The sequence below is a fragment of the Hyla sarda genome, chromosome 8 (genome assembly GCF_029499605.1).
Source record: "Hyla sarda isolate aHylSar1 chromosome 8, aHylSar1.hap1, whole genome shotgun sequence".
Lineage (NCBI taxonomy): Eukaryota > Metazoa > Chordata > Amphibia > Anura > Hylidae > Hyla > Hyla sarda.
Genome location: NC_079196.1, coordinates 40,750,653 through 40,776,936, shown reverse-complemented (window position 1 = coordinate 40,776,936; position 26,284 = coordinate 40,750,653). Strand labels below are relative to the sequence as shown.

Genomic DNA, 26,284 nt, shown 5'->3' with positions numbered 1-26,284 from the left:
CGGTGAACGGCGTGAACGAAAAAAAATTTAAAAAGTCCAAAATTCCGACTTTTTTAATACATTTTATTTAAAAAAAATTATAAAAAGTGTATTAAAAGTTTTTTATATGCAAATGTGGTATCAAAAAAAAGTACAGATCATGGCGCAAAAAATGAGCCCCCATACCGCCACTTATACGGAAAAATAAAAAAGTTAGAGGTCATCAAAATAAAGGGATTATAAACGTACTAATTTGGTTAAAAAGTTTGTGATTTCTTTTAAGCGCAACAATAATATAAAAGTATATAATAATGGGTATCATTTTAATCGTATTGACCCTAAGAATAAAGAACACACGTCATTTTTACCATAAATTGTACGGCGTGAAAACAAAACCTTCCAAAATTAGCAAAATTGCGTTTTTCGTTTTAATTTCCCCACAAAAATAGTGTTTTTTGGTTGCGCCATACATTTTATGATATAATGAGTGATGTCATTACAAAGGACAACTGGTCGCGCAAAAAATAAGCCCTCATACTAGTCTGTGGATGAAAATATAAAAGAGTTATGATTTTTAGAAGGCGAGGAGGAAAAAATGAAAACGTAAAAATTTAATTGTCTGAGTCCTTAAGGCCAAAATGGGCTGAGTCCTTAAGGGGTTAAACGTATAAATTTTCCTGCATGTAGTTATGATTTTTTCCAGAAGTCCAACAAAATCAAACCTATATAAGTAGGGTATCATTTTAATTGTATGGACCTACAGAATAAATATCAGGTGTCATTTTTACAGAAAAATGTACTATGTAGAAACGGAAGCCCCCAAAAGTTACAAAACAGCGTTTTTTTTTTTCAATTTTGTCGCACAATGATTTTTTTTCCTGTTTCACCGTAGATTTTTGGGCAAAATGACTGACGTCATTACAAAGTAGAATGGGTGGCGCAAAAAATAAGACATCATATGGATTTTTAGGTGCAAAATTGAAAGAGTTATGATTTTTTAAAGGCCAGGAGCAAAAAACGAAAATGCAAAAACGGAAAAAACCCCGGTCCTTAAGGGGTTAATAGAAGTAATTTACAACTCTGTTTAACTATCTGGCACCAGTTGATTTAAGAAGAAAAAAAAAATAAGTTTTCCACCGGAGTACCCCTTTAAGGTATTGAATTCACAGGTAGCAGAGCTGAGGGTGTCTTGCATAGGATTGCAAATTCTCTATAATGCAGTCCCAGCACTGATACATGTCTGTTTTGACCGGTGTTTACAAACATGATCATCTTTGAATCAATATTGATACAATGTAGCAAATTTGTAACTGTCACTTGTAACTGTCATTGTTCTGTGCACTTCTCCAGTGTCCCGAAAAAAAGGTTCATGCTTTATTTACCCATACCCCTTTCCCTTCTCATCCTTGGTTGGACCTGATGGACATCAACCGTACTATGTAACTAAGTAATAAGGATACGTGTAGTCCCTAATTTTGCAGTCACTTGTTTTCTGAAGAATTTAGTAATAACTAATAGTGTGCAATATGCAGAATTGCTGTTTTAGCAAATTGGGAGGTAACCCCAGGCAAAGCATTGTTTACATACTTGCATTCCACCGATGTTGTAACCTCTGTATAACATGAGTGAACCATGACTGTATATTGTTCTAGGGGATTATTTGTGGCCGCAAAATTGGTAAAGAAACTAGAGTAACGGATACATATACAATTTTTTGGATGAAGATGAAACTTAAAACCCCGGGATATTTGTAATGTTTGATAATAGAAATGTGTGCCCTCATACTTGTGCTATTTACTGCACAAATAGTATTGCTGTACAGTCCCCAAATATTTATGTTATAGGATCCCCATAAAGCCCTCAAGCAATATTGTCATATATTAAGAGTATATGGCATCTTACAGTGCGCACATAATAGAGCAATGTAGCGATCATATAACAGCGCCATACAGGGAGTAAATAATAGTGCCGAGCAGTGGTCATATAATAGTGTCATAATGTGTCCAAATAATAAAACCATCAAGTGGTCATACAACAGGGAGTAAATAACAATGCCAAATAGTGCCCATCTAATAGAGCTGTAAGGTGATCATGTAATAGTGCCTTGCAGTGATTTAAAGGGTACCTCTCATCAAATAAACTTTTGATATATTTTAGATTAATGAATGTTGAATAACTTTCCAATAGCATGTTAATGAAGAATATGCTTCTTTCTATTGTATTTTTCCCAATCAGTCCTGTCAGCAAGAATTTCTGACTCATGCTGGAGTCCTAAACACTCAGAGCTGCCAGCCTGCTTTGTTCACAGCCAAACAGGCTGTGAACAAAGCAGGCTGGCAGCTCTGAGTGTTCTCCTTTGTGAACAAAGCAGACTGGCAGCTCGTAGTGTTTAGGACTCCAGCATGAGTCTGAAATGCTTGCTGCCAGGACTGGTAGGGAGACCCCTAGTGGTCATTTCTTCAAAGTGGAAAATTAAATAGAAAGAAGCATATTTTTTTTATAACATGCAATGGTAAAGTTATTCTGCATACATTAATCTATAATATATCAAAAGATTTTTTGATGAGAGGTACCCTTTAACAATAATGCTACCTAGTTGATAAATAATTGTACCATACATTCCCCATATAGAGCCATAAAAAATAATATAAAATTATCTTCTTGTACTTCTACAATCTCAAACCTATTGTTCTATTGTCTTTCACTATATTGTCCATTTTAAAGGGGTACTTTGGCAAAAAATATCTTATGTCCCGCCGCTGGGGTATACTAGCCCAGTGTTTCCCAACCAGGGTGCCTCCAGATGCTGCAAAACTACAACTCCCAGCATGCCTGGACAGCCTTTCTATTCTTCTATTACAGAGAGAGACAGAAGGCAGTGTGTTGCACAGAACAGCAATGATTCAGCTCAAGCCCAAATTCACCCTATAAGCACTGATAGGGAAGGGAGAGAGATTGAGATAGAAAGTGCACTGTGTTTTGTCAGTGCACAAGAAACACCGTCCTGCCGCCTCCCTACCGTTCCGTCCTGCTACTGCTACTGTCTTCGGTGCTCATGGAAGACAGAGCCACTGGCACTCCCTGTAAGTGCCTGTAAGCGGCCCTGTATGTGAGGGGTTGGGTGGGAATTGATTCTGTATATATATATATATATATATATAATATTATACACCAGTGTTTCCCAGGTTGCCTCTGGATGTTGGGAGTTGCAACAGCTGGAGGCACCCTGGGAAACACTAATGTATATATATATCAGCGTTCCCCAACCAGGGTGCCTCCATCTGTTGCAAAACTACAACTCCCAGCATGCCCAATTGCAGTTTTGCAACAGCTGGAGGCACCCTGGTTGGAAAACGCTGATATATACACACAATTACACCAGTGTTTCCCAGGGTGCCTCCAGCTGTTGTGAAACTGCAATTGGGCATGCTGGGAGTTGTAGTTTTGCAACAGCTGGAGGCACCCTGGTTGGGGAACGCTGATATATACAGTATATACAGTATGTATATATATATATATATATATATATATATATATATATACACCATGCATGTGAGAAATATATCCTGCATGGGAGGGGGGTCATAGATATGTATGTATGTGTGTGTATAGATGTGTGTTGTTGCAGTGTTAGTCAAAGTATGGCCGTATTGTTCTGGTATGGCAGTGTTATTAAGTCACCATATGGGGTATTGTTCTTTTCTGGTATGGCGTTGTTATTCAGTCACTGTATGGCAAGGTTTTGCCTAAGGTGGCAGAAATCCTTGCACCAGCCCTGGCAGCCAGGACTGACTGGGGAAGTCGCGCAAGTGATGTTCCTCCGCAGACCCGAGCAGGAGGACGTCAGCAATGTCACACGTCAGTCCTGGCTGCCGCAGGAAAGAAGAAACCACGGACGGCCAGGTGAATGTGTCTGTAAGTGTATCTGTCTGTAGTGTGTGTCTGTAGTGTATGTCTGTTAGGGTATGTTCACACTGCGGAATTTCGTGAGTAGAATTCCGAGCTGTAAACATTATCATCAGTGTGAATGGGTCTTCCGTGATACCCGTTCACACTGCAGAATTTCTGCAGCTGACAATTCCGCAACTGAAATTGTTCTGCGCAAAGAAAGAACATGTTAATTTTTTGTGCGGAATTCCGTGCGTACTGCATAGCTGTCAATGGTGAAGGCACAGTGCCCCGCAGTCCTACCTTCGGCAGCGGCCGCCTGACGGAGATTCCGCAGTGTGAACGTGTGTGTCGGTCAGGCAGGGGGGGGGCAAAAAAAATTGCTTTAATCAATATTAAAGACGGCCCTGGTGCATAGGTGGTGTACCATTCTGTTCCTGTTAAAGTCTTAAGGGCCTAGTTACTGTGAAAGGCAAGGCAAAAGTACACACCTGCCGCTGTTCTAGACAAATACTGTTTTAAGCATACTGAAGTGCATTGTACTCCCCTCATAAGTGCATACCACGTATGTACATCTAAGTGGTGTATTATTTTGTTCCTGTTAAAGTCTTAAGGGCCTAGATACTGTGAAAGGACAGCCAAAAGTACACACCTGCTGGTGTTGTAGACAAATACTGTTTTAAGTGTAGTGGCGCGCATTGTACTCGCCTCATAAGTGCATACCCTATACCTACATCTAAGTGGTGTACCATTTTGTTTCTGTTAAAGTCCCAAGGGCCTAGTTACTGTGAAAGGCCAGCCAAAAGTAAACACCAGCTAATGTTGTAGACAAATACTGTTTTAAGCATAGTGAAGCGTAATGTACTCCCTTCATATACGCACTAATTATGTCAGGCAGAGAAGTGCCAGGACGTGCACAGAGGAGTGGCAGAGGCCTAAAACATCAGGTGCCGGCAGAGGTCGCAGCAGACTAGGGGTGAGTGGCAGCAGGAGTCGCAGCAAGAGGCCTGAACTCCCCGTATCAGCTAACGGTCTTGTCTCGACAAGCAACCCATCTGCTGTCATCGATTGGTTAAGGCTGGGTTCACACTACGTTTTCTCCCATACGGGAGCGCATACGGCAGGGGGAGCTAAAACCTCGCACTCCCGTATGCCTTCGTATGCGCTCCCATATGTCATTCATTTCATTTTTGCGCCGTATGCGTAAAACGTAGAAAACGTAGTGAGAACCCAGCCTAACACGGTCATCCACTTCCTCACAAGTGACATCTGATACCCCCAGTCAACAGTCGGTGGGTTCCTCGGACACAACCCTCAGTTGACATGGCCCGGGAGCAGTCCCTGTCCTCCAATTGCCTCTGTCCTATGCTATTCCCTCCCCACAGAAGTATCTTATGCTGTGGGTTAAGCTCCACTATTTAGTGAGGACGATCTACGATCTCGTCATCCAATGACGCAGAAGCTGAATGTGCTCCTGTCCAAGTTGCTGGTGCTGCAGTCCCTCCCTTTTCAAGTGGTGGACTCTGCACCTTTCAGAGAACTGATGACTTGTGCCGAGCCGAGGTGGAGAGTGCCAAGCCATCATTTCTTTGCGAAGAAGGCAGTACCAACCCTGCACAATTTTGTGGAAGAGAAGGTGGGCCAGTCCCTGAGCCTGTCGGTGTGTACCAAAGTGCACGGCAGCGTCGACGTCTGGAGCTGTAACTATGGTCAAGGACAATACATGTCCTTTACGGCCCACTTGGTGAATGTGGTTCCTGCACAGCCACAACACCAACTTGGACAGGTCATGCTGCTTCCTCCTCCTCCTCCTCTCAGGCCGTTGGTCTTGTGACAGTGTGCGACTCTGCCGCATCATCCTCCACCGTATCCTCAGCCTCCACTGCCCAGACAAGTCTCAGTGCCCCTCCAGCATACCATGTGTGCAGGGCACAGCGGTGTCACGCTGTTCTTCACATGGTTTGCCTTGGCGAAAAGAGTCACACAGGGGAGGAACTGCTTAAAGTGATTCATAAAGAAATTGGAGCATGGCTTACTCCACGAAAACTGGAAATGGTAACCATGGTGACTGACAATGGGAAGAACATCTTGTCTGTACTGCAACAAGGAAGGCTGAGCCATGCGCCCTGCATGGCACACGTGTTCAATCTGGCTCTCAAGCAGTTCCTGAAGTGTTCCACCCATTTGCAAGACATCCTAACAATGGGAAGGAAACTTTGCATGCACTTCAGCCACTCGTACACCACAAAGCACACCCTCCTTGAGCTGCAGCGTCAGAACGGTATCCCTCAACATAGTCTGATTTGCAACGTTGCCACGCGTTGGAATTCCACCCTCCATATGTTGGACCGACTATATGAACAGAGAAAAGCCATCACCGATTTCTTGATGATCCAAGCGGATAGGGGAACTCCCCTGTGTAACTTCAATGTGAACCAGTGGCAGCTCATAGTTGACACCTGCTGTTTGCTCAGGCCCTTTGAGGAAGCCACATTATTAGTCAGTCACCAGAATTCCACTGCTTAATTTCATACAACACGTGTTAGAAACGATGGCTGGTCAGGGCACTGGAGACATGGTGCCCACATCTCACGGCCACATGAGCCCTGTGGGGGCTTAACTGGAGGGGCACAGTGGAGCACAGTTTAGGTTTCGCCAAAAGGGCATTTTTTCTTGTAATCTGACAGGAGAGGAGGAGCAGCCAGAGGTTTATAAGGAAGCCGAGACAGAGGATCCAGACACACCGTGGCAGTATGCAGTGGAGATGAAGGCAGGGAGCCCCTCCGTCACTTGCACAAATGGCATGATGCATATTTAATTGCTTGTGTAGTGACTGCAGAATTGTCGCCATTCGGCAGTGGGATGAATTCTGTCTCTCTACCTTATTGGACCCTTGCTACCAGCACAAAATGGGGGCCTTTTTTACACCCACTGAGAGGGAGGACAAACTGACCTACTACAGAGAGATCCTACGTAGTTAGTTGCCTATCTGCATTATTGTCCATCCTCTCGCAGGTCTGACTCTGGGGGCCCTCTGCGCTCACTTTCCACTGCCATGGCTGTTGGGAAGGGGTGGGGTGGCAGGAGCAGTACCAGGTCCACCAGCAGCAGCCTGAGTCTACAGTGGCAGATGAGTAGCTTTCTTCACCTGCTTAGTGAAGCAACTCATCAGCAGCAGGTAGACCTGGAGCAGGACCCGAACCAACAGGTGGTGGCATACCTTGACATGACCATGCCAACACACCTTGAAGATCCGCTGTACTTCTGTACAGCCAAACTTGATTTGTGGCCGCAACTAGTTTAGTTTGCCCTGGAAAAGCTGTCCTGCCCGGCCAGTAGTGTGCCGTCAGAGTGGGTGTTTAGTGCGACGGGGGCCATAGTCATCCCAAGGAGAACTCGTCTGTACACCAAAAATGTGGAGAGACTGACCTTTGTCGAGATGAATCAGGCATGGATCAGCCAGGATTTCCACCACATCAACACTTTACAAATATGGATAGTGCAAAACATAATTAAGGCGCTGCTCCCCAGTTACAGACATTTCTCCACCTCAGCTACTATTTTGAACTTGCCACCAGCCTGATACCACACATCTGATGCCAAGTTCTCCTCTTTTCACCCAATTTCATCACCGGGTACTGGTATTGCCACCAACTGTCACCGGGTCACTTTCAGGACTGCTGATGCTGCTGATGCCCCCTCCAGGCTGTCTCATTTTGCCACCATATGTTTTCCTCATGCTGATGTCAGCTCCTGGCTGTCTCATACTGCCACCATATGTTCTCCTCATGCTGCTGCCACCTCTAGGCTGTCTAATTTTGCCACCATATGTTCTCCCCATGCTGCTGCCACCTCCAGGCTGTCTCATTCTGCCTCTATATGTTCTCCTCATGCTTCCGACACCTCTAGGCTGTGTAATTATGCCACTATAGGGTCTCCTCATGCTGCTGCCAACTCCAGGCTGTGTCATTCAGCCACTATATTATGTCTCCTCATGCTGCCACCACCTCCAGACTGTGTCATTCAGTCACTATATGGTCTCCTCATGCTTCAGCCAACTTCAGGCTGTGTCATTCAGCCACTATAAGGTCTCCTCTTGCTGCCGCCAAATCCAGGCTGTGTCATTCAGCCACTATATGGTCTCCTTATGCTGATGCCAACTACAGGCTGTGTCATTCAGCCACTATATGGTCTCCTCTTGCTGCCACCAACTCCAGGCTGTGCCATCCAGCCACTATATGGCTCATCATGATTCCTTCACCTCCAGGCTGTGTCATTCAGCCACTATATGGTCTCTTCTTATTGCCGCCAACTCCAGGCTGTGCCATTCAGCCACTATGTGGTCTCCTCATGCTTCCGCCACCTCCAGGCTGTGTCACTGTACCGCCATGTGGTCTCTTCATGCTGCTGACACATTAAATAAAACATGTATTTGAAATCTTCAATTTAAATATTAAAAAATATCTTTAATCTTTTCAATTGTGAGGCCCTATGGTCTCGTTAGGCTGTTGCCACCTCCAGGCTGGGTCATTCAGCCACTATATGGTCTCCTCATGCTGCCGCCACCTCCACGCTGTGTCATTCAGGCACTATATGGTCTCCTCTTGCTTCCACCACCTCCACGGTGTGTCATTCAGCCACTATATGGTCTCCTCATGCTGCTGCCACTTCCACGCTGTGTCATTCAGGCACTATATGGTCTCATCATGCTGCCGCAACCTCCAGGCTGTGTCATTCAGCCACTATATGGTCTCCTCATACTGATGTCCCCTCCAGGCTGTGTCATTCAGCCACTATATGGTCTCCTCATACTGATGTCACCTCCAGCCACTTTGCGACAGTGATTCTAATAGCAACACCTCTAATCTGCATGTATTATTTCACTAACCCAGCACACACCCTATGCGTGTTACAGCAAGGCAAAGTGTTCTACACCTCAATTGAGGCTTTCTGTAGGCCAGAAATAGACTTTTTAATAGAGATTTGGCGCAAATAAATTAGGACCAAACCAAATTTGGGGGGAAAATTCTGCAAGTCGGCCCAATCAAATTTTTCCTACATTCGCTTATCTCTAGTCACGAACATGGAAGCTCCAAGCTTCCGTGTTCCAGGCACCGCTGCTGCCTGCCCAGAGATCGTGGAGGTCCCTAGCGACGGAACCCCTGTAATGAGACATCTTATGCCCTATCCTTTGGACAGGTGATAAGATGTTTTTCGCTGGAGTACCCCTTTAAGTGAGACTCAGCATATCCAATGGGTTAACACATTTGGACTCCTGAGGCTCCTTGAATTCCAGGCATTCACTTACTACATAGCTCTTGGAACAAGCACAGTTACATTGTTCATAAGGTTAAAAAAAAAAAAATCATCACATTCAACCTATGTCCCCACTGTGTTGCCAGAGAAAGGCAAAAAAAACCCTTCATACTTTCATTCCTGTCTCCAAATATGGCATCAGAATAAATCCCTGGTACAATATTCTGTCCCTATAAATCTATTATCCATAACCTGAAATGTTATTACTCTTCAGAAATGTATCCAGGCCCCTCCTGATCTCTTTTAAGTTCACCATGACCTCCTCCTCCGGAAGAGAGTTCAATAGTCTCTCTGCTCTTACAGTAAAGAATCCCTATCTCTGCTGTTGTAGAAACCTTCTTTCCTTTAGACTTAGAGGACACCTCCTTGATATATGGGTATCTCAGGCTCTCTCGTAGAGATACATGGAGGGGGCATGTCGGCGGGGGTTAATGCACTCTGGTCCTGGGGACAACCAGGGTGCAGTGTTGGAGATCATGGGGGGGTCACAGCAATCAGACACTTATCCCCTATCCTATGGATAGAGGATACATGTTCCTGCACCATAATACTCCTTTAAATGCCTTTCCTTAAATGGGCACTGTCACAACTTTATTTTTTGATATCTTGTAGTACTTATGTACTACAACATATCTCTAATATATTGTCATTATTTTTTTTTTTTATTATCAGGGTGAAATTTACGTATAAAAACCGGCCACTAGGGGTCACCCTCCTAGTGGCCAGCTGCAGCCTGGCGTGACGTCACGCCTGAAAAAGGACTGATTTTGGCCTGGCAATCAGTCCTTTTTAATTTAGGCTGCTCTCGCTCCCTGCCTGTCAATCAGACAGGCGGGAGCAAGCGCATTGGCTCCCCGGCCACTGGCTGGGAGGCCACTCCTGCCGTGCATGTCGTCGTCGCCGCTGTCCCTGCATGCCCGCTGCCGGACTCTGCAGGTATCAGAACGGAGGGAATGGGGTATGCGGGGTGGGGGGGTTGTGATGGAGGGAGCGGGATATGCGCGGGGGGTTGTGATGGAGGGAACGGGGTATGGGGGTTTGCCGGAGGGAACGGGCTAGCGCCGTAGCGCCGCATGGCACTAACTTTTATGGCTTATCTACACAGGGTGCCTCCAGCTGTTTCACTACTACAACTCCCAGCATGCCCTGACAGCCAATAGATGTCAGGGCAAGCTGGGAGTTGTAGTGGTGAAACAGCTGGAGGCACCATGTGTAGATAAACTAAGGGCGGAAGTGTTGTCCCCAGCAGGCATCAGTGACGTGGTGCCTGCTGGGGAAGTCTGCCTGGTAGTGAGCACACTACCAGGCAAACAAAAAGTTATTTTTAATATAATAAAAAGAAAAATTAAAAGCAGGGAGGGGGTTAGGGATAGATTGGCAATAGGCAGGGACAGAAAAAAAAATAGGACGGTGGGAGCTACCCAAAGGGGTACTCCCATGGAAAAAAATTTTTTTACTAAATCAACTGGTGCCAGAAAGTTAAACAGATCTGTAAATCTATTAAAAAATCTTAATCCTTCCTGTACTTTTTAGGGGCTGTATACTAAAAGGAAATCCAAAAAAGAAATGCATTTCCTCTCATGTCATGACCACAGTGCTCTCTGCTGACCTCTGCTGTCCATTTTAGGAACTGTCCAGAGCAACATATGTTTGCTATGGGGATTTTCTCCTGCTCTGGACAGTTCCTAAAATGGACAGCAGAGGTCAGCAGAGAGCACTGTGGTCATGACATGAGAGGAAATGCATTTCTTTTTTGATTTCTCTTTAGTATACGGCCCCTAAAAAGTACTGGAAGGATTAAGATTTTTTAATAGAAGTGATTTACAAATCTGTTTAACTTTCTGGCACCAGTTGATAAAAAAAAAAAAAAAAGTTTTCCACGGGAGTACTCCTTTAAATAGACTATTTTCCCAAAAACAGGAAGAACTTTATACATTTCCAGCTCTGCCATGTGAAAAACAATACAGATACTGGGAACTTCCAAACTAACCTGGATTTACATGTAGATTGTTTTTTTGTCCATGTAAAGGAAGTAAATGTGTATTTTTCATGACAATAATCACACTGTCACGTTAGGACAAGGGAAACGAATAAACATTTGTGCGCTCTGAATAGTATCAGTTTACTATAGAAGTCATAGCTAATGAACAACTAAGACTAGGGACTGAGAAATATTACTGCCCATATCCATCAGTGCTCAGCTTTCATTTATACACAATAGTAAAAAAAATAAAAAATAAAAGCTGAGCTCTGATTGGCTGATTTGGGCAACAAGAGACATATCTCAAAGATTAGTCAGGGTCTGAGTGTTCAAGTGATTGTGCACTTGGCGCATTCTCTCCCAGCTCTGCGTCTAGAGACCAAGACAGACTCATAATGTTAGTCTATTGGGCCCCAGGTGCCGGCACCAGCAAAGAGACCTGCAGCAGAGGCAGGGCAGCAATACTGGAGGCATTGGGGGAGTGGCAGGAGGTAGGTCTAGTTTTTTCTCTTTTTAAATAAAAAAAAAAAGGGGGACTCCGGTGGAAATAAATGTTTTCAAATTAACTAGTGCCAAAAAGTTATGCAGATTTGTAAATTACTTTTATTGAAAAGCCTGAATCCTTCCAGTACTTATCAGCTGCTGTATGCTCCAGAGGATGTTGTGTAGTTCTTTTCAGTCTGACCATAGTGCTCTCTGTTGCCACCTCTGTCCGTGTCAGGAACTGCCCAGAGCAGGAGAGGTTTGCTAAGGGGGTTTGCTTCTACTCTGGACAATACCTGACACAGACATAGGTGGCAGCAGAGAGATCTTTGGTCTGATTGGGAAAGCCTATACACAACTTCATCCGGAGCATACAGCAGCTTATAAGTACAGGAAGGCTAAAGATTTTTAAATAGAAATCATTTACAAATCTGTATAACTTTCTGTCACCAGTTGATTTGAAAACATTTGTTTTCCACTTATTTTCCACTGGAGTACCCCTTTAAAGACAAACTCTGATATATAACAGCTTATCCCCTGTCCACGGGATAGGGGATAAGTTGTTAAAGGGGTACTCCCCTGGAAAAAAATTTTTTTAAATCAACTGATGCCAGAAAGATAAACAGATTTGTAAATTACTTCTATTTAAAGATCTTAATCCTTCCAGTACTTATCAGCTGCTGTATGCTCCACAGGATGTTCTTTTCTTTTTGAATTTCCTTTCAGTCCGACCACAGTGCTCTCTGCTGACACCTCTGTCCATTTTAGGAACTGTCCAGAGCAGGATAGGTTTTCTATGGGGATTTGCTCCAACTCTGGACAGTTCCTAAAATGGACAGAGGTGTCAGCAGAGAGCACTGTGGTCAGACAGAAAAGAAATTCAAAAAGAAAACAACTTCCTCTGTAGCATACAGCAGCTGATAAGTACTGGAATTTACAAATCTGTTTAACTTTCTGGCACCGGTTGATTAAAAAAAAAAAAAAAATGTTTTCCAGGCGAGTACCCCTTTAAGTATTGGAGTTTACCTTTAAACTAAACCTAAAATCTATTTTATATTTTTGTAACCAACCAAAAGTTTCCTCATCAAACTTCTTCCATTTCACAAACACCTTTTATTTTTGCTTGTCTCTTATTCAGGCTCTTGTTCTCTGGGAAGTACAATGACTTGTGAAGACTGCCTGAAGTTAGGACCACACTGTGCATGGTGTTCTCAGAAGGTAAATCTGTAAACCGTTGTAGCATGACAAGAATTGTACATTTTATATTATGTTTTGCCATGAAAGGCTTCAGGCGCGGCCTTCTTGTTTCCGTCAGCTTTCTTTGCAGCTGTCCTAGGTATTTTTATTTTTGCAGACTCTTCGTATATGCAGCAGGATAAACCGCCATCTACAGCCTTTAATAAGCTTTGTTTACCGCCGAATGTGTTGTAACACGCTATATGGTCATGAGTGAACAAAGTTCTCTTAAAGGGTCCATATCATTTTGAAAACAAATCACAATGGTTGCGGAGGCAGCTGTAGATGTGTATTAGATGGGAGTGGAGTCAGAAATGGGGTGTGTTATCTGCGCATTTTGGGTCTTTTTCCTTCCTGGTTTCTGGAAATACAGTGCCTTGCATTTTGTCACAGATTAATTAGTTCATCATTTGAAAGTGGGCGGGAGTATTACATGGATTTCAAAATTATTTACAAATAAAAATCTAAAAAGGATTAAGTGCATATGTATTCACTCCCTTTATTAAACTCCTAAATGGATCTGGTGCAACAAATAACCTTCACAAGTCCCATTTGCAAGTCACATAATTAATAAATAGGATCCACCTGTCTGCAATGTAATCTTTTCACAAACACACCTGCTCTGTGGAGGCCTCAGAGTTTGTTAGGGAGCATTACTGAACAAACAGAAGCATGAAGATCAAGGAGCTAACCAAACAGAACAGGGATAAAGTTGTGAAGAAGTACCAAGCCGTGTTAGGTTATATCCCAAGCTTTGAACATCTCACAGAGCACCATAAAATCCAACATCAAAAAATGGAAAAAGTATGGCACAACCGCAAGTCTACCAAAACAAGGCCGTCCATCCAAACTGACAAGACAGGCAAGGAAAAAAATAATCAGAGAAACAACCAAGAGGCCCAGGTAACTCAGGAGGAGCTGTAAAGATCAATAGCTGAGATGGGAGAATCTGTTCACAGGACAATTATTAGTCAGGGAGGATGGGGGGGGGGGGTACCGTAAATACTTATGCATTCAACGTTTTTGCTTTCTTTATTGTTTGTCACAATAAAAGTTATTATGTACTTTCAGTACTAGGCACTAAGTACTATGCATGTTGTGTTGATCAAATGGCAAAAGTATATTTAAATGGGGCTGTCAAGCTAAAACTAACTTATCCCATATACATGGGATAGGGTATAAGTAGCTAATCGTGGGGGGTCCGACTGCTGGGACCCCCCACGATCTCTGCAACAGGACCTGGGCTCTCAATGAGGAGCAAGTATGGTAGACGGCAAGCGCTCCATTCATTTCAATCGGAGCGCCAGAGATGTCAGAGTGCTGTACTCGCATCTATTCAGTGCTCCAATAGAAAGACTGGAGAGCATTCTGTCTAATGCACGTGCTCCTCACTTAGAGCCTGGGTCCCATTCCAAAGATCGCAGGTGGTCCCAGCGGTTTTACCCCCGCAATCAGCTGCTTGTCCCCTATCCCGTGGATAGTTGGTTAGTTAGTTTTAGCCGGACAACCCTTTTTAGTCTATTTGAATTTCAGTTTAAAAGAGTAGTAAAATTGGCAAAAAGTCCAAGGGTGAGATTAAATACTGCAGGAAACATTTTTTCCTCTCATAGTTTCAGAGTCGATGGGCCCTTCTTGTGGTCATGTTAGAACTATCTTCTGGGTACGACTACCCAATAGGGGGGATTCCCTACCTACATAGTAGGGGCTTCTACCTCATCGGGGGATTCTTTACCTACTGTGGGCTTCTACCTCATAGGGAGATTCTCTATCTACTGTGGGCTTCTACCTAATAGGGGATTACCTATCTTCTGGGGGCTTCTACCTCATAATGGGGATTCTTAACCTACTGGGGGCTCCTACCTAAGAGGGGATTACCTATCTTCTGGGGGCTTCTAACTCATCAGGGAATTCTTTACCTACTGGGGGCTTCTACCTCATAGGGAGATTCTCTACCTACTGGGGGCTTCTACCTAATAGGGGATTACCTATCTCCTGGGGGCTTCTACCTCATAATGGGCATTCTTAACCTACTGGGGGTTCCTACCTAAGAGGGGATTACCTATCTTCTGGGGGCTTCTACTTAATAGGGGGGATTCCCTAACTGGGGGCATATCTTAATTATGAGTGTCAGTGAGGGCCTGACTTTCCCTTAACACTTTACAAAGTCTAGAGGCAATTCTGCTGTTACATGACTTTAACAAAAGCATTGGTTATTGATAAGTATGTGTACTCTGTCTTGAAAAAATGGGGACATCCCTATAATTCTACTTTATAAATGAAGTGATTACTAGATACAATCGAAGGCTCAGGATATTATTGTTACCTGGGTCCACCGTACCTTATTTCCCTCCATACATGGATTTTTCAAGGTATTGACACTCATAGGAAATAGTTTTTTTTTTTTTTTTTTTGCTGTATTGTCTTTTATTCACACAGGTCATATTATTATATTCACACAAGTCATACGCCGTGAGTCTCTTGTTACAGCATCTTACAGTGAATATTTTCAGATCAGACAGAACAGTGGGAGGAATTCATTGAGCCATTTAAGGGCACTCACTGAGCTTCACTTCCTGCTTCGGTAAAAAACATCATTCATCTAATACAACAGAATTAGATGTGGAGATTGCTTTAGAGATAAATGGAAAATGAATCAATATTATAGTCTGGGCGGAAGTCGAGGAGGAGTGCCCCCGAGATGTCCAGACCTCATCTATGCAGGATCTTACCATCTCCTCGTACTGCTGGGAAATGAGATATGAAGGGTTGGGATTCCCTATGGCTATGTAGGATATGAGCATTACAGCTTATGATCATTGAGGAGAGGCTTTCACTAGCATTTTTGGGTATGAACCAGATATATTGGTGTTTTGTTGTGGTTGGTGGGAGCTCAGCACAGTTATCATACTTGCTTCTAATATCCATATGAAAATACTAAGTAAGTAATATTGAACCACAAATGTCAAAAATCGCTAAATGACCCTCATTCCTTTTTTGGGAGATAGAACTGATGCGTGATGTATTATACCAACTGAAGAATGTATATACAGTAAAGCCCCATTTTATGTAATGCTTAATGTACACTGCCAGTACATGTAGGAATAGCAATGTACTGCAGCATACATTGGGATACTGGCAAAAAGTATGACAAAGTGAGTTCATTGAGTTTAAAAGGAAACTCCAGCATTTGAAAACTTATAGGGGATAAGTGTTTGATCACGGATCCCATGATCTCCTGAATAGGGGCCCAATCTCCCTGTACATGCAGTGCATGGTCAAAAACTTCCCTTAATGCATTCTCTATGGAAGCACCAAAGATACACGAGTGTTGTACTCGGCTGTCTCTGGTGCTTTCTTAAAGAATACATGGTGAGCAGTGGCGGATCTCGGGAGGGGCACTATCAGGCTTTTCTTAGCATAGGGGAATGTCAACATAGAAAATCTCAGCACTTGGAATAGTGGCAGGGAGGGCCCTCGGGGGGGGGGGGGATCAATTGCCCTGTTGCCCCCCCGGGATCCGCCCCTGTGATGAAGGCGAGTCGACCCCACGTCCCATGCACAGGGAGATTCAAGGGCCATTCTGGAGATCGCAGGAGGTCTTAGACCCCTTATCATCAGACACTTATCCCCTATCCTGTGTAGAGAGAATAAGTTTTCCAACACTGGAGTACCCCCATAAAGGGAACCGGTCACATTTAAATTGCAATCCAATCTGTAGGGATAATGTTATAGAATAGGAGGAGCTAATATAGTTTCAGGATAATTTGTTATTTATTCATGTATTGCTGGGCTAAGTAGTCATGTGAGCCGTGTGCATGTAGAGAGCTATCAATCTTACTGAGTAGGACCGGGTGGGTCCTATTCCGTAATTGACAGATCTCTCTACATGTACAAGGTAGGGTAAAAGCATTTTGAAAAATGCGCTCACTGATGAGTCCCTCCATCAGTGCCGTTCCTTTCTGCTGAGCGCTTCCTGTCCTCTGTCTTAATACATAATAAATGCCTGCTCAGCCAATTGCTGGCTTCATAGATAGCGGCCGGCTATTGCATGTGTACGGATAACTCTAGTTATCATTACATAATACTATAGGTGCTAATACAGCTTGGACATTATATTTTGTAAGCAATGTACATCACAGATTTTTAAATTTGTATATTGGTTTGTTTGTACTTTTCTATAGAATTTTACAGATCCTTTGGGAGTTTCAGCCCGTTGTGATACCCCTGAAGTGCTGCTATCTAAAGGATGCCCAACCAACCATATTGAATTTCCTGTATCTACGGTAGAAACCAAGAAAAAGAATCCCCTTACCGAAGGAGCTCAGAAAACCAGTGATCATGTGACACAGATCTCCCCTCAGAAGCTTGTTCTTAAACTCAGGCCAGGTAAGCTATTAGTTAGTTGTAGCCACAATTTCCTACACCAGGGCAATAATTTTCCCAGCACATAAATACTGTAATCAAGACAGAATAAATGGCTGATGCCTACCCCCAAGGAGGCACCAATAATATGCACAGCTCCACCCCTTTCCCTTGACTACGCCCCTGAGTTACTTGGTGTGCTACGGATAAGCCTCGGCACATTTTTCAGTGCATTTCTCTTAGGTAGCATAGTGACTTTTGGAGTCCACATAAGAAGCTGATGGAGAATGGAGGAGAAGGAAGTTGGAAGCTGACTTTGCGCTGCTGATATTGAGACCAAAAGGACTGGACGGTAATTGTTGATAGAAGGTACATTTATTAATATCACGCAACACGTTTCTGGGCGTGATCTACCCTTTCATCAGGCGTGATATCATATGAAGAGAATAAGGATTTAAATACACACATAAGAAGACACATCATTACCGGAAATGAGGTATCGCCCCATAAGAATTCATACATTAAATTACACACAACAGCACCAAAATACAGAAAATTAAGCTAACATATAAATAAGTATGAATCAGATCCATTATTACAGACTACATGTTCTATGGAAACATCGGTGTCTGATGATTCTATTTTCACTGTACATGATTCAGCATTAGATTACACTGATGAACTGAACAATTCCATTACTACGGTTATTGATGTAGGATTAAGCCATGTGAATGACACTGTTAGTTCTTTAACCTCTGATGACTCTTTGGTCAATGTGTCTTGTTTAGACTGTTCAGTTCTGAACAATGTAACTTCAATATTACCGATACTGAGTCCAAAACAATTGCACATTACTTTCCCATGAAAAAACAATTGCGGAACATGGCAGTGTTACCTTCACACAAAAAATTCACAATCAACAGCAAGAACAACAAAAAATGTAAAAAGAAAAATAGACCACAGGGATGCAGGGGTGGGGCAAATAAGCAAAGAACCAAAATTGACAAGCAACCCAACCAGAAAGTAAAAATATTCAATTTATCTAGGAGAATGAAATATCCATCCTATCAAAAGGACTATCATTTTGTCCTTCCTCTCCCCCAGATCCTTTTCAGGTATTTCTTGATCTAAATGAATATACCCGTAAACTGTCGCTCACCAGGTATTTTTCAATAGCGCAGAAGAAAAAAGGTGTCACTACCTTGATGTTGGCACCTTGTCTCCCGATCCAGAGATTATTGATTCCCCCACTGTGATGAAACATGTAGATGTCCGAAAGAAATCTAATTTTTTTATCCTCTTGACCATAGAGGCAATTTTTAGGAGATTTTCCATTCTCTTGCCTGCAAATAATTTCGTGACTTAGGTGAAAACCTGATCATGGAACAAATTGACAACCTTTCCAAATTAGAAAGAAAGGGTCTTTTTAGTCTTAAAAATAATGATGAGATAATTATTAGGGCAGACGACATAGGAGGCGGTACAGTGATACTAAATAGGTCTGATTATATCCATGAGGCCATGCAAATTTGATCAGATCCTGATTATTATCAAATTTTGGAGACAGATCCCTTTGGAGATTATTTTTTTGAATGTACTAATTTTATATAATCAGCTTTAGAATCCCATATTGTATCCCATGTATGTGTTTTACCATCTTTTTTAAATGATTCTACTCAGCTTATTAGGGAAGGAAACTACAGATTTGACTGCCAGATTTTACTAAACAAGAATATTTATTTTTATCTTTAGATGTGAGTGCATTGTACTCTAATATTATGGAAGAACAAGGGATTATTGCAACAAGAATTTTTTTGGAATCGGACAGTGATATAAATACAGAGTGAATTTTTGATGAATTCTATTTTATTCATCTTACGTCATAACATCTTTTCATTTAACAGTCATATATTTCGTCAGATGAGAGGCTATGCGATGGGGACTCAATTTGCCCCTAGTTATGCAAATTTGTACATGGGGCATTTTGAGTCCCTTCACATTAAACATCCCCAAATATTAGTTATTGAAGATTCATCTATGATCTGTTTATACTATGGAAAGGAACCCAGCATGATGCTTTGGAATTTGTGAAAGAATTGAATATTAATGATTGGGGATTGGCTTTCACTCCATGTATTTCCAACACATCCATTGTATTTCTTGACCTTGAGATTTATTTAAAAAAAATGATAGTGCCTGTCTATAAACTCGATACCAAAAACGCCCAGAGTGGGGAGGAGTTAATATACAACAAATAACCAAACCCCAATCACCAAAAGGTGGCGGGGTATAAAACCCTAAAAGAATTCCCCCTCTATTATTGTTAGTGCAAGTATTAAAATTTAACTTTTATTTATTGTAGTTAAAAAGGTCCAAAAAAGTGTATTAAAAACACCAGCACAGTCCCTATAATCATACATTTTGGTTCTCCTATGTGGAGTAACAATAGATGTATTTAATGTCTGCAGTACGTTTTATAAAGGGACCAAAGCTGACATAAAACCCCAACAATATGTCTCCCCTGCATGTTTCATGGTACCAACCACGTCTTCAGGGGCTATGAGATATTTATGTCTTATAATATGTTTTTTGGACATTTTATTCATACTTATTTTGGATTAATTTTCTGTATTTTGGTGCTGCTATGTGTAATTTAATGTATGAATTCTTATGGGGCGATACATCATTTCCGGTAATGACGTGTCTTCTTATGTGTATATTTAAATCCTAATTCTCTTCATATGATATCACGCCTGATGAAAGGGTAGATCACAACCAGAAACGCGTTTTGTGTTATTAATAAATGTACTTCCCATCAACAATTACCGTCCAGTCCTTTTGGTTTGAATATCAGCAGCGCGAAGTCAGCTTCCAACTTCCTTCTCCTCCATTCTCCATTGTCTTCACGTTGGCAAGTATACACGTGGGAAGCCACTGCAGCTGATCGCTCTCATCAATACACACTCTTGTAAGCGTTGTGCCTGACATATGCACAACCGCATCAGGTTAGTGCATTTTGACCACTACATGTGAACAGTGCTCTGTAATTGGATTCCACACAAGGAAGCACTCCTCTCCTTTTGTATTACATAAGAAGCTGGGCTTTTATCACCGCTACCTTCTTACCCCCTTAGCTACCCCACCGGTGAGTGTGCCTGTCCTCTTCGCTTACAAAGAGATTTAGTTTAATCCCTTAAGGACACAGGGCATAAATTTACACCCTGCGCCCACTGTTTGAAGTACACTTGGGAGCTGAGTGCACTTAATAGCTGGTGGGATCCGGCTGCTATCAGCAGCCAGGACTCACAGCTAATACCAAGCATTGTCAATCCGGCTGATGTCTGAAATTAAAGGGGTGCTCCGGCACTAAACATCTTATCCCCTATCAAAAGGATAAGGGATAAGATGTTAGACCGCGGGTATCCCGCCGCTGGGAACCCCCGCAATCTCTCCTGCAGCACCCCTGTTTTTCAGCTGCACAGAGGTGCGTGACGGCTGCCACGCCCCTCCCATAGACTTGCATTGAGGGGGCGGGGCGTGACATCTAGAGGAGACGTCTAGTGGAGCTGTGTCTTCATGATACTCTGTCCCCTGCACCCCTCATCATCAGCCACAGAGCGATCCTTGCTCTGTGCAGCTGAAAAACGCGGGTGCTGCAGAAGAGATTGCAGGGTTCCCCAGCGGCAGGATCCCCACAATCTAACATCTTATCCTTTTGATAGGGGATAAGATGTTTAGCGCCGGAGTACCCCTTCAAATTCAAAGTGAGCTAATCAGGACCACTACTACGAAAGCGCAGGGTCCCGATCAGCTAAGAGGACGTCCCATCTGATCGGTGCTCCAATGGTGCAGGCAGCCTCAGCAGCCTGTAGTAATGGAGCGTTGATAACACTGAGCAACAGTGATCAATGCAATAAAAGTTTGAATCACCTCCCCTTTCCCATTTTTCAAATGAAATAATGTAAACAAAAAGAAGCATAAACCTGTGTGATATTTACATGTGCGAAAATGTCTGAACTAATAAAATATAACATTAATTAAACTGCGCGGTCAATAATAAAATAATGATTTTTGTTCACTTCATATATCAAACAAAAAATGTATAAAAAGCGATCAAAAAGCCCCATAAAACAAAAAGGGTACCGATAAAAACTACAGACCACAGTACAAAAAAATTTGCCCTCAAACAGCCCCCTATACAAAAAATAAAATAAAAGTATTATAGGGGTCAGACGATTTGGTGGTAAGATAGGGGATGTCGTTACAAAGTACAATTGGTGGCGCAAAAAACAAGCCGTCATATGGGTCTGTAGGTGACAAAAAGAAAGCGTTATGGCAGAAGGCTAGGAGGAATAACAAAAGTGCAAAAATGAGTAATATCTGCGTCCTTAAAGGGGTACTCCATTGCTAGACATCTTAGCCCATATCCAAAGAATAGAAGATAAGATGTCTGCTTGCGGGTGTCCAGCCGCTGGGACCTCCGCGACCTCCATGCAGACACCCAGCGTTCTGAACATTATAGGTTCGGGAAGCTGTGGTCCCGACATCACGCCACGCCACCTCGAGATGTCATAGTACACCCCCTCCATTCATGTCTATGGGAGGGGTTTGATATTCATTTTTTATGGGAGGGGGCGTGACAGAACGGCAGGTGTCTGCACAGAGATCGCGGGGTGTCCCAGCGGCCTGACCCCTCGATCAGACATCTTATCCCCTATTCTTTGTATAGGGGATAAGATGTCTAGCAACAGAGTACCCCTTTAAGAGGGTTCACAGGTAGAAATAATAACTTTTCTGAGTGCATTTCAATGAATTTATCATCCAATAACTTAATTCGGCATAGAACAGCTTTATAGAGAAGGGATGAAGAACAAATATGCAAAAACATCTGGACACATTTATACCGTATTAAAAAGCATTATTCCATCATTATTGAAACCCAGCACCAGTATAGATACTATTGAAAGCTATTATTCTAACTCTCTGTCCATTAATTCCTCCAGGGAACCCAGTTACATTTCAAGTTGATATCCGTCAAAGCGAAGATTACCCAGTAGACTTATATTACTTAATGGACCTCTCAGCCTCCATGAGTGATGATCTGAGGACCATACAACAACTCGGATCTACGCTTTCTAAGGAAATGTCCAATCTGACTAGTAACTTCCGACTGGGATTTGGGACATTTGTAGAAAAGCCGGTCTCTCCGTATATAAAAACTGTTCCTGAGTATATTAAGAACCCCTGCCAGTAAGAACTTACTCAGCCTTACTCATAATGTTCCTATAACTGCTGACTGTGTTGAATTGTAGTAACGTGTAACGTGTTACTAATCCGTGACTTATCGCACCGTGACAAAATGAAGACAACATCCAGTGCCAAAATGACACAACTTTATTTCCTGTAAATAGACACTTAGGGGGAAATTTATCAAAACCTGTGCAAAGGAAAAGTTGCCCAGTTGCCCATAGCAACCAATCAGATCACTACTTTCATTTTGCAGAGGCCTTGTTAAAAATGAAAGAAGCTAATGTCAACTCAGCAACTTTTCCTCTGGACAGGTTTTGATAAATCTCCCCCATAGAGATTTATCAAAACCTGTCCAAAAGAAGAGTTGCCCATAGTAACCAATCAGATCGCTTCTTTTATTATCCAGATTCCTTTTCAAAAATGAAAGAAGCGATCTGATTGGTTGCTATGGGCAACTCAGCAACTTTTCCTCCGGACAGGTTTTGACAAATCTCACCCTTAGGAGGAGATTTATCCAAACCTGTGCAGAGGGAAAAGGTGCCCAGTTGCCTATAGCAACCAATCAGATTGCTTCTTTCATTTTGCACAGGCCCTTTTAAAAATGAAAGCCGTAATCTGATTGGTTGGTATGGGCAACTGGGTACCTTTTCCTCTGCGCAGGTTTTGATAAATCTTGACCTCAATGTACTTTCCATATGGAATATAAATTACAGATATAATAGTTTACTTTACATTGTAGTCATCATCATTTTAATCATTTATTCATTATTGTAGTATTTTGCAGTAAGTGCAGTAATGTTCTCATCACTGTAATGCAGTGGTCTCATACTGTGGCCCTCCAGATGTTGCAAAACTTCAACTCCGAAATCCAGAGAAGAAAGGGTTAAAGAGCAGGACTGCCAGGCTCACCCCCAGAGCAGTGAGTCAGCAGAGTGAGAGAAGGGGAGGATTTATCACAGTGTAGGCAAGAGAGGGACATGACCCTCCCTTTGACAAGAAGGAAAAGACAGTGTTCATATGCAATATCAGTGGTAGAGACATAAAAATATGATATATCAGTGGTAGAGACATAAAAATTACATGAACATGATCAGGATGAGGTACTGAGTAATTTTTACAGTTTTTTTTTAACAGTTTTTTTTTTGTGGGGTCTGACTGGTAAACTTTAAATCAGAAGTGAAAATAGTCCATTTTATGTATAGACAGCCTTTTTCTATCATACCTCGTTATGATATATGTCATCTTGTGTGATAGCCTCTGTATAAAAGAGAAAGACCAACGGGCTGCGCCTCGTGTATTACCCCAATATATATGTATAGGAGGTGGGGGGAATATGGGGATGACCCCACGGGACTTATAGATGGCCGTTCACCTCAAGACGGTAGTAATAGGCATATAACCCCAACAACATGGGGTACCATCAATCCTAGAGACGCTGTCAAGCCAGTGGGTTGCAGGAGTCGACCCAAGTCGTCCTGTAGAAATGTGAGTAGAAAGTGCGGCAAAAAGAACCCTTGAGACCGGCACTGCGACTATTAGGAGTGGTAATGCTGTAATCCAGGTAGTGGAGGAAGCAATGATGAAGTCCAGGTGGTGATAAAGATCCTCAACAGGATCATTTATTGGCAAAAAATAATAAAGATAAAAGATGTGTGATAGCCCGGGGGTGTAGGGTATGGGGAGTGTAGCTGTGCGGTAATTAAAGGGTGCTTGTTAACCCTTGCTATTCGTGACGCCAGGGTGAGGGCTCCTCAGTAATGCTTGTCCTACCGCCACCCTTCCCAAGAGCGATAGGGAGGTAGATAATAATAGAATGTCCACAACTGGAGAGTTTTCTGAAACAGGTATAACTTTTACTGAAGGTTTTCTGTAAGCTTCATAAACTGAACAGTCTCTACAGTCATACAACTGCTTCCTTTGGAGATTGACAAAGGTTGGGACTTTAGCAAGTTAGAGTCTTTAAGAATCATGCGCTGTTCCACTGGATTTAGGGGATTAGTTGCGGTCCAGTAGTCACGCTAGCATTAGCGGGGGTAATTTAGAACTCACGGTTTTAGTTCTGCTGAGGCCGTTAGGTATTGAGGCCTAGCGTGTCTTTGAAAGTTGCGCAGATCCGTCCTGCTAGTCCGGCATCCACGAGCAGATGCAACCCAAGAGAGCGATAATTGGCTACAGCTCCCTTATATGGGCAGGGGCTGGACTAGTGCTAATTGGTCCATTACTGATGTCAATCGCCATTACAAAGATCTGTGGGTAACACGTGACCCAAGGACCTCCTAAGGTCCTCCAACATACCATAGAGGTTATTAACATGGTCACATGACCAAAGGTCCTGCGACGCTAAACAAGGTAAGTACTATACATTGTATTAGATATACATTATTAAATATATAAGATTATTAACATTAAAGAATTAGACTTAAGAAGAGGCGACTAGGGGCTGTCCCACCTGAGGGACCCTACCTGAGCGTAGTTACTCTGACTTTGGGGACCTCTACACTAGGTACAGTAACTATGCAATACGGTACCGGGTCACCACACTTGTACAGCAGCACCTAGTAATAGGACTTAAAGAGTACCTGTCATCAACTAAACTCTCCCTAATCTCCCCCCCCCCATCTGTCCCTGACACTCACTATCACTATCCCTGTCCTTATTTCTACTCAAAAATGATAAATACCTCTTCCCCCCTCACTATGGCTGCTCAGTCCTTCTGCTGTGTGCGAGGGAGGAAGGGGGAGGCCCTCCTTCCTCTGTCCCTATTTGTGAAACACTAATGTCCAAACTTATATGCCCATGTGAACATTAGCTCTCGCTTACTGTAATTTTTTGGGGCTTTAGAAGACGAGTGCGAGTGAGCCCGCTTTGCAGAGACCTGCTTGTCCTCAGTGCACAGAGCCCTGCTTGTTCTCAGTGTACAAAGCCCTGCTTGTCCTCACTGTACAGAGCCCTGCTTGACCTCACTGCACAGAGCCCTGCTTATTCTCAGTGTACAGAGCCCTGCTTGTCCTCAGTGTACAGAGCCCTGCTTGTCCTCAGTGTACAGAGCCCTGCTTGTCCTCAGTGTACAGAGCCCTGCTTGTCCTCAGTGTACAGAGCCCTGCTTGTCCTCTGTGCACAGAGCCCTGCTTGTCCTCAGTGTACAGAGCCCTACTTGTCCTTAGCACACAGAGCCCTGCTTGTCCTCAGTGCACAGAGCTCTGCTTGTCCTCAGTGCACAGAGCCCTGCTTGTCCTCAGTGTAGAGAGCCCTGCTTGTCCTCAGTGTACAGAGCCCCGCTTGTCCTCAGTGTACAGAGCCCTGCTTGTCCTCAGTGTACAGAGCCCTGCTTGTCCTCCGTGTACAGAGCCCTGCTTGTCCTCAGTGTACAGGGCCCTGCTTTGCGTCAGTGTACAGAGCCCTGCTTGTCCTCAGTGTACAGAGCCCTGCTTGTCCTCAGTGTACAGAGCCCTGCTTGTCCTCAGTGTACAGAGCCCTGCTTGTCCTCAGTGTACAGAGCCCTGCTTGTCCTCAGTGTAGAGAGCCCTGCTTGTCCTCAGTGTACAGAGCCCTGCTTGTCCTCAGTGTACAGAGCCCTGCTTGTCCTCAGTGTACAGAGCCCTGCTTGTCCTCAGTGTACAGAGCCCTGCTTGTCCTCAGTGTACAGGGCCCTGCTTGTCCTCACTGTACAGGGCCCTGCTTGGCGTCAGTGTACAGAGCCCTGCTTGTCCTCAGTGTACAGAGCTCTGCTTGTCCTCAGTGTACAGAGCCCTGCCTGTCCTCAGTGTACAGAGCCCTGCTTGTCCTCAG

General features: G+C 43.3%; 1 protein-coding gene across 2 annotated transcripts in view; it reads left to right on the top strand.

The window, feature by feature from the left end:
* ITGB6 (integrin subunit beta 6) overlaps positions 1 to 26,284 on the top strand; it is a 163,321-nt gene that overhangs the window by 49,748 nt on the left and 87,289 nt on the right. The window contains exons 4-6 of one of the 2 annotated variants that reach the window (XM_056533687.1): positions 12,786 to 12,865; positions 17,065 to 17,269; positions 22,249 to 22,495. In XM_056533687.1, coding sequence (XP_056389662.1) covers positions 12,786 to 12,865; positions 17,065 to 17,269; positions 22,249 to 22,495 — 532 coding nt within the window. Of the gene's footprint in view, positions 1 to 12,785; positions 12,866 to 17,064; positions 17,270 to 22,189; positions 22,496 to 26,284 lie in introns of those variants that run through there. The other variant, XR_008846878.1, reaches the window with a different exon arrangement.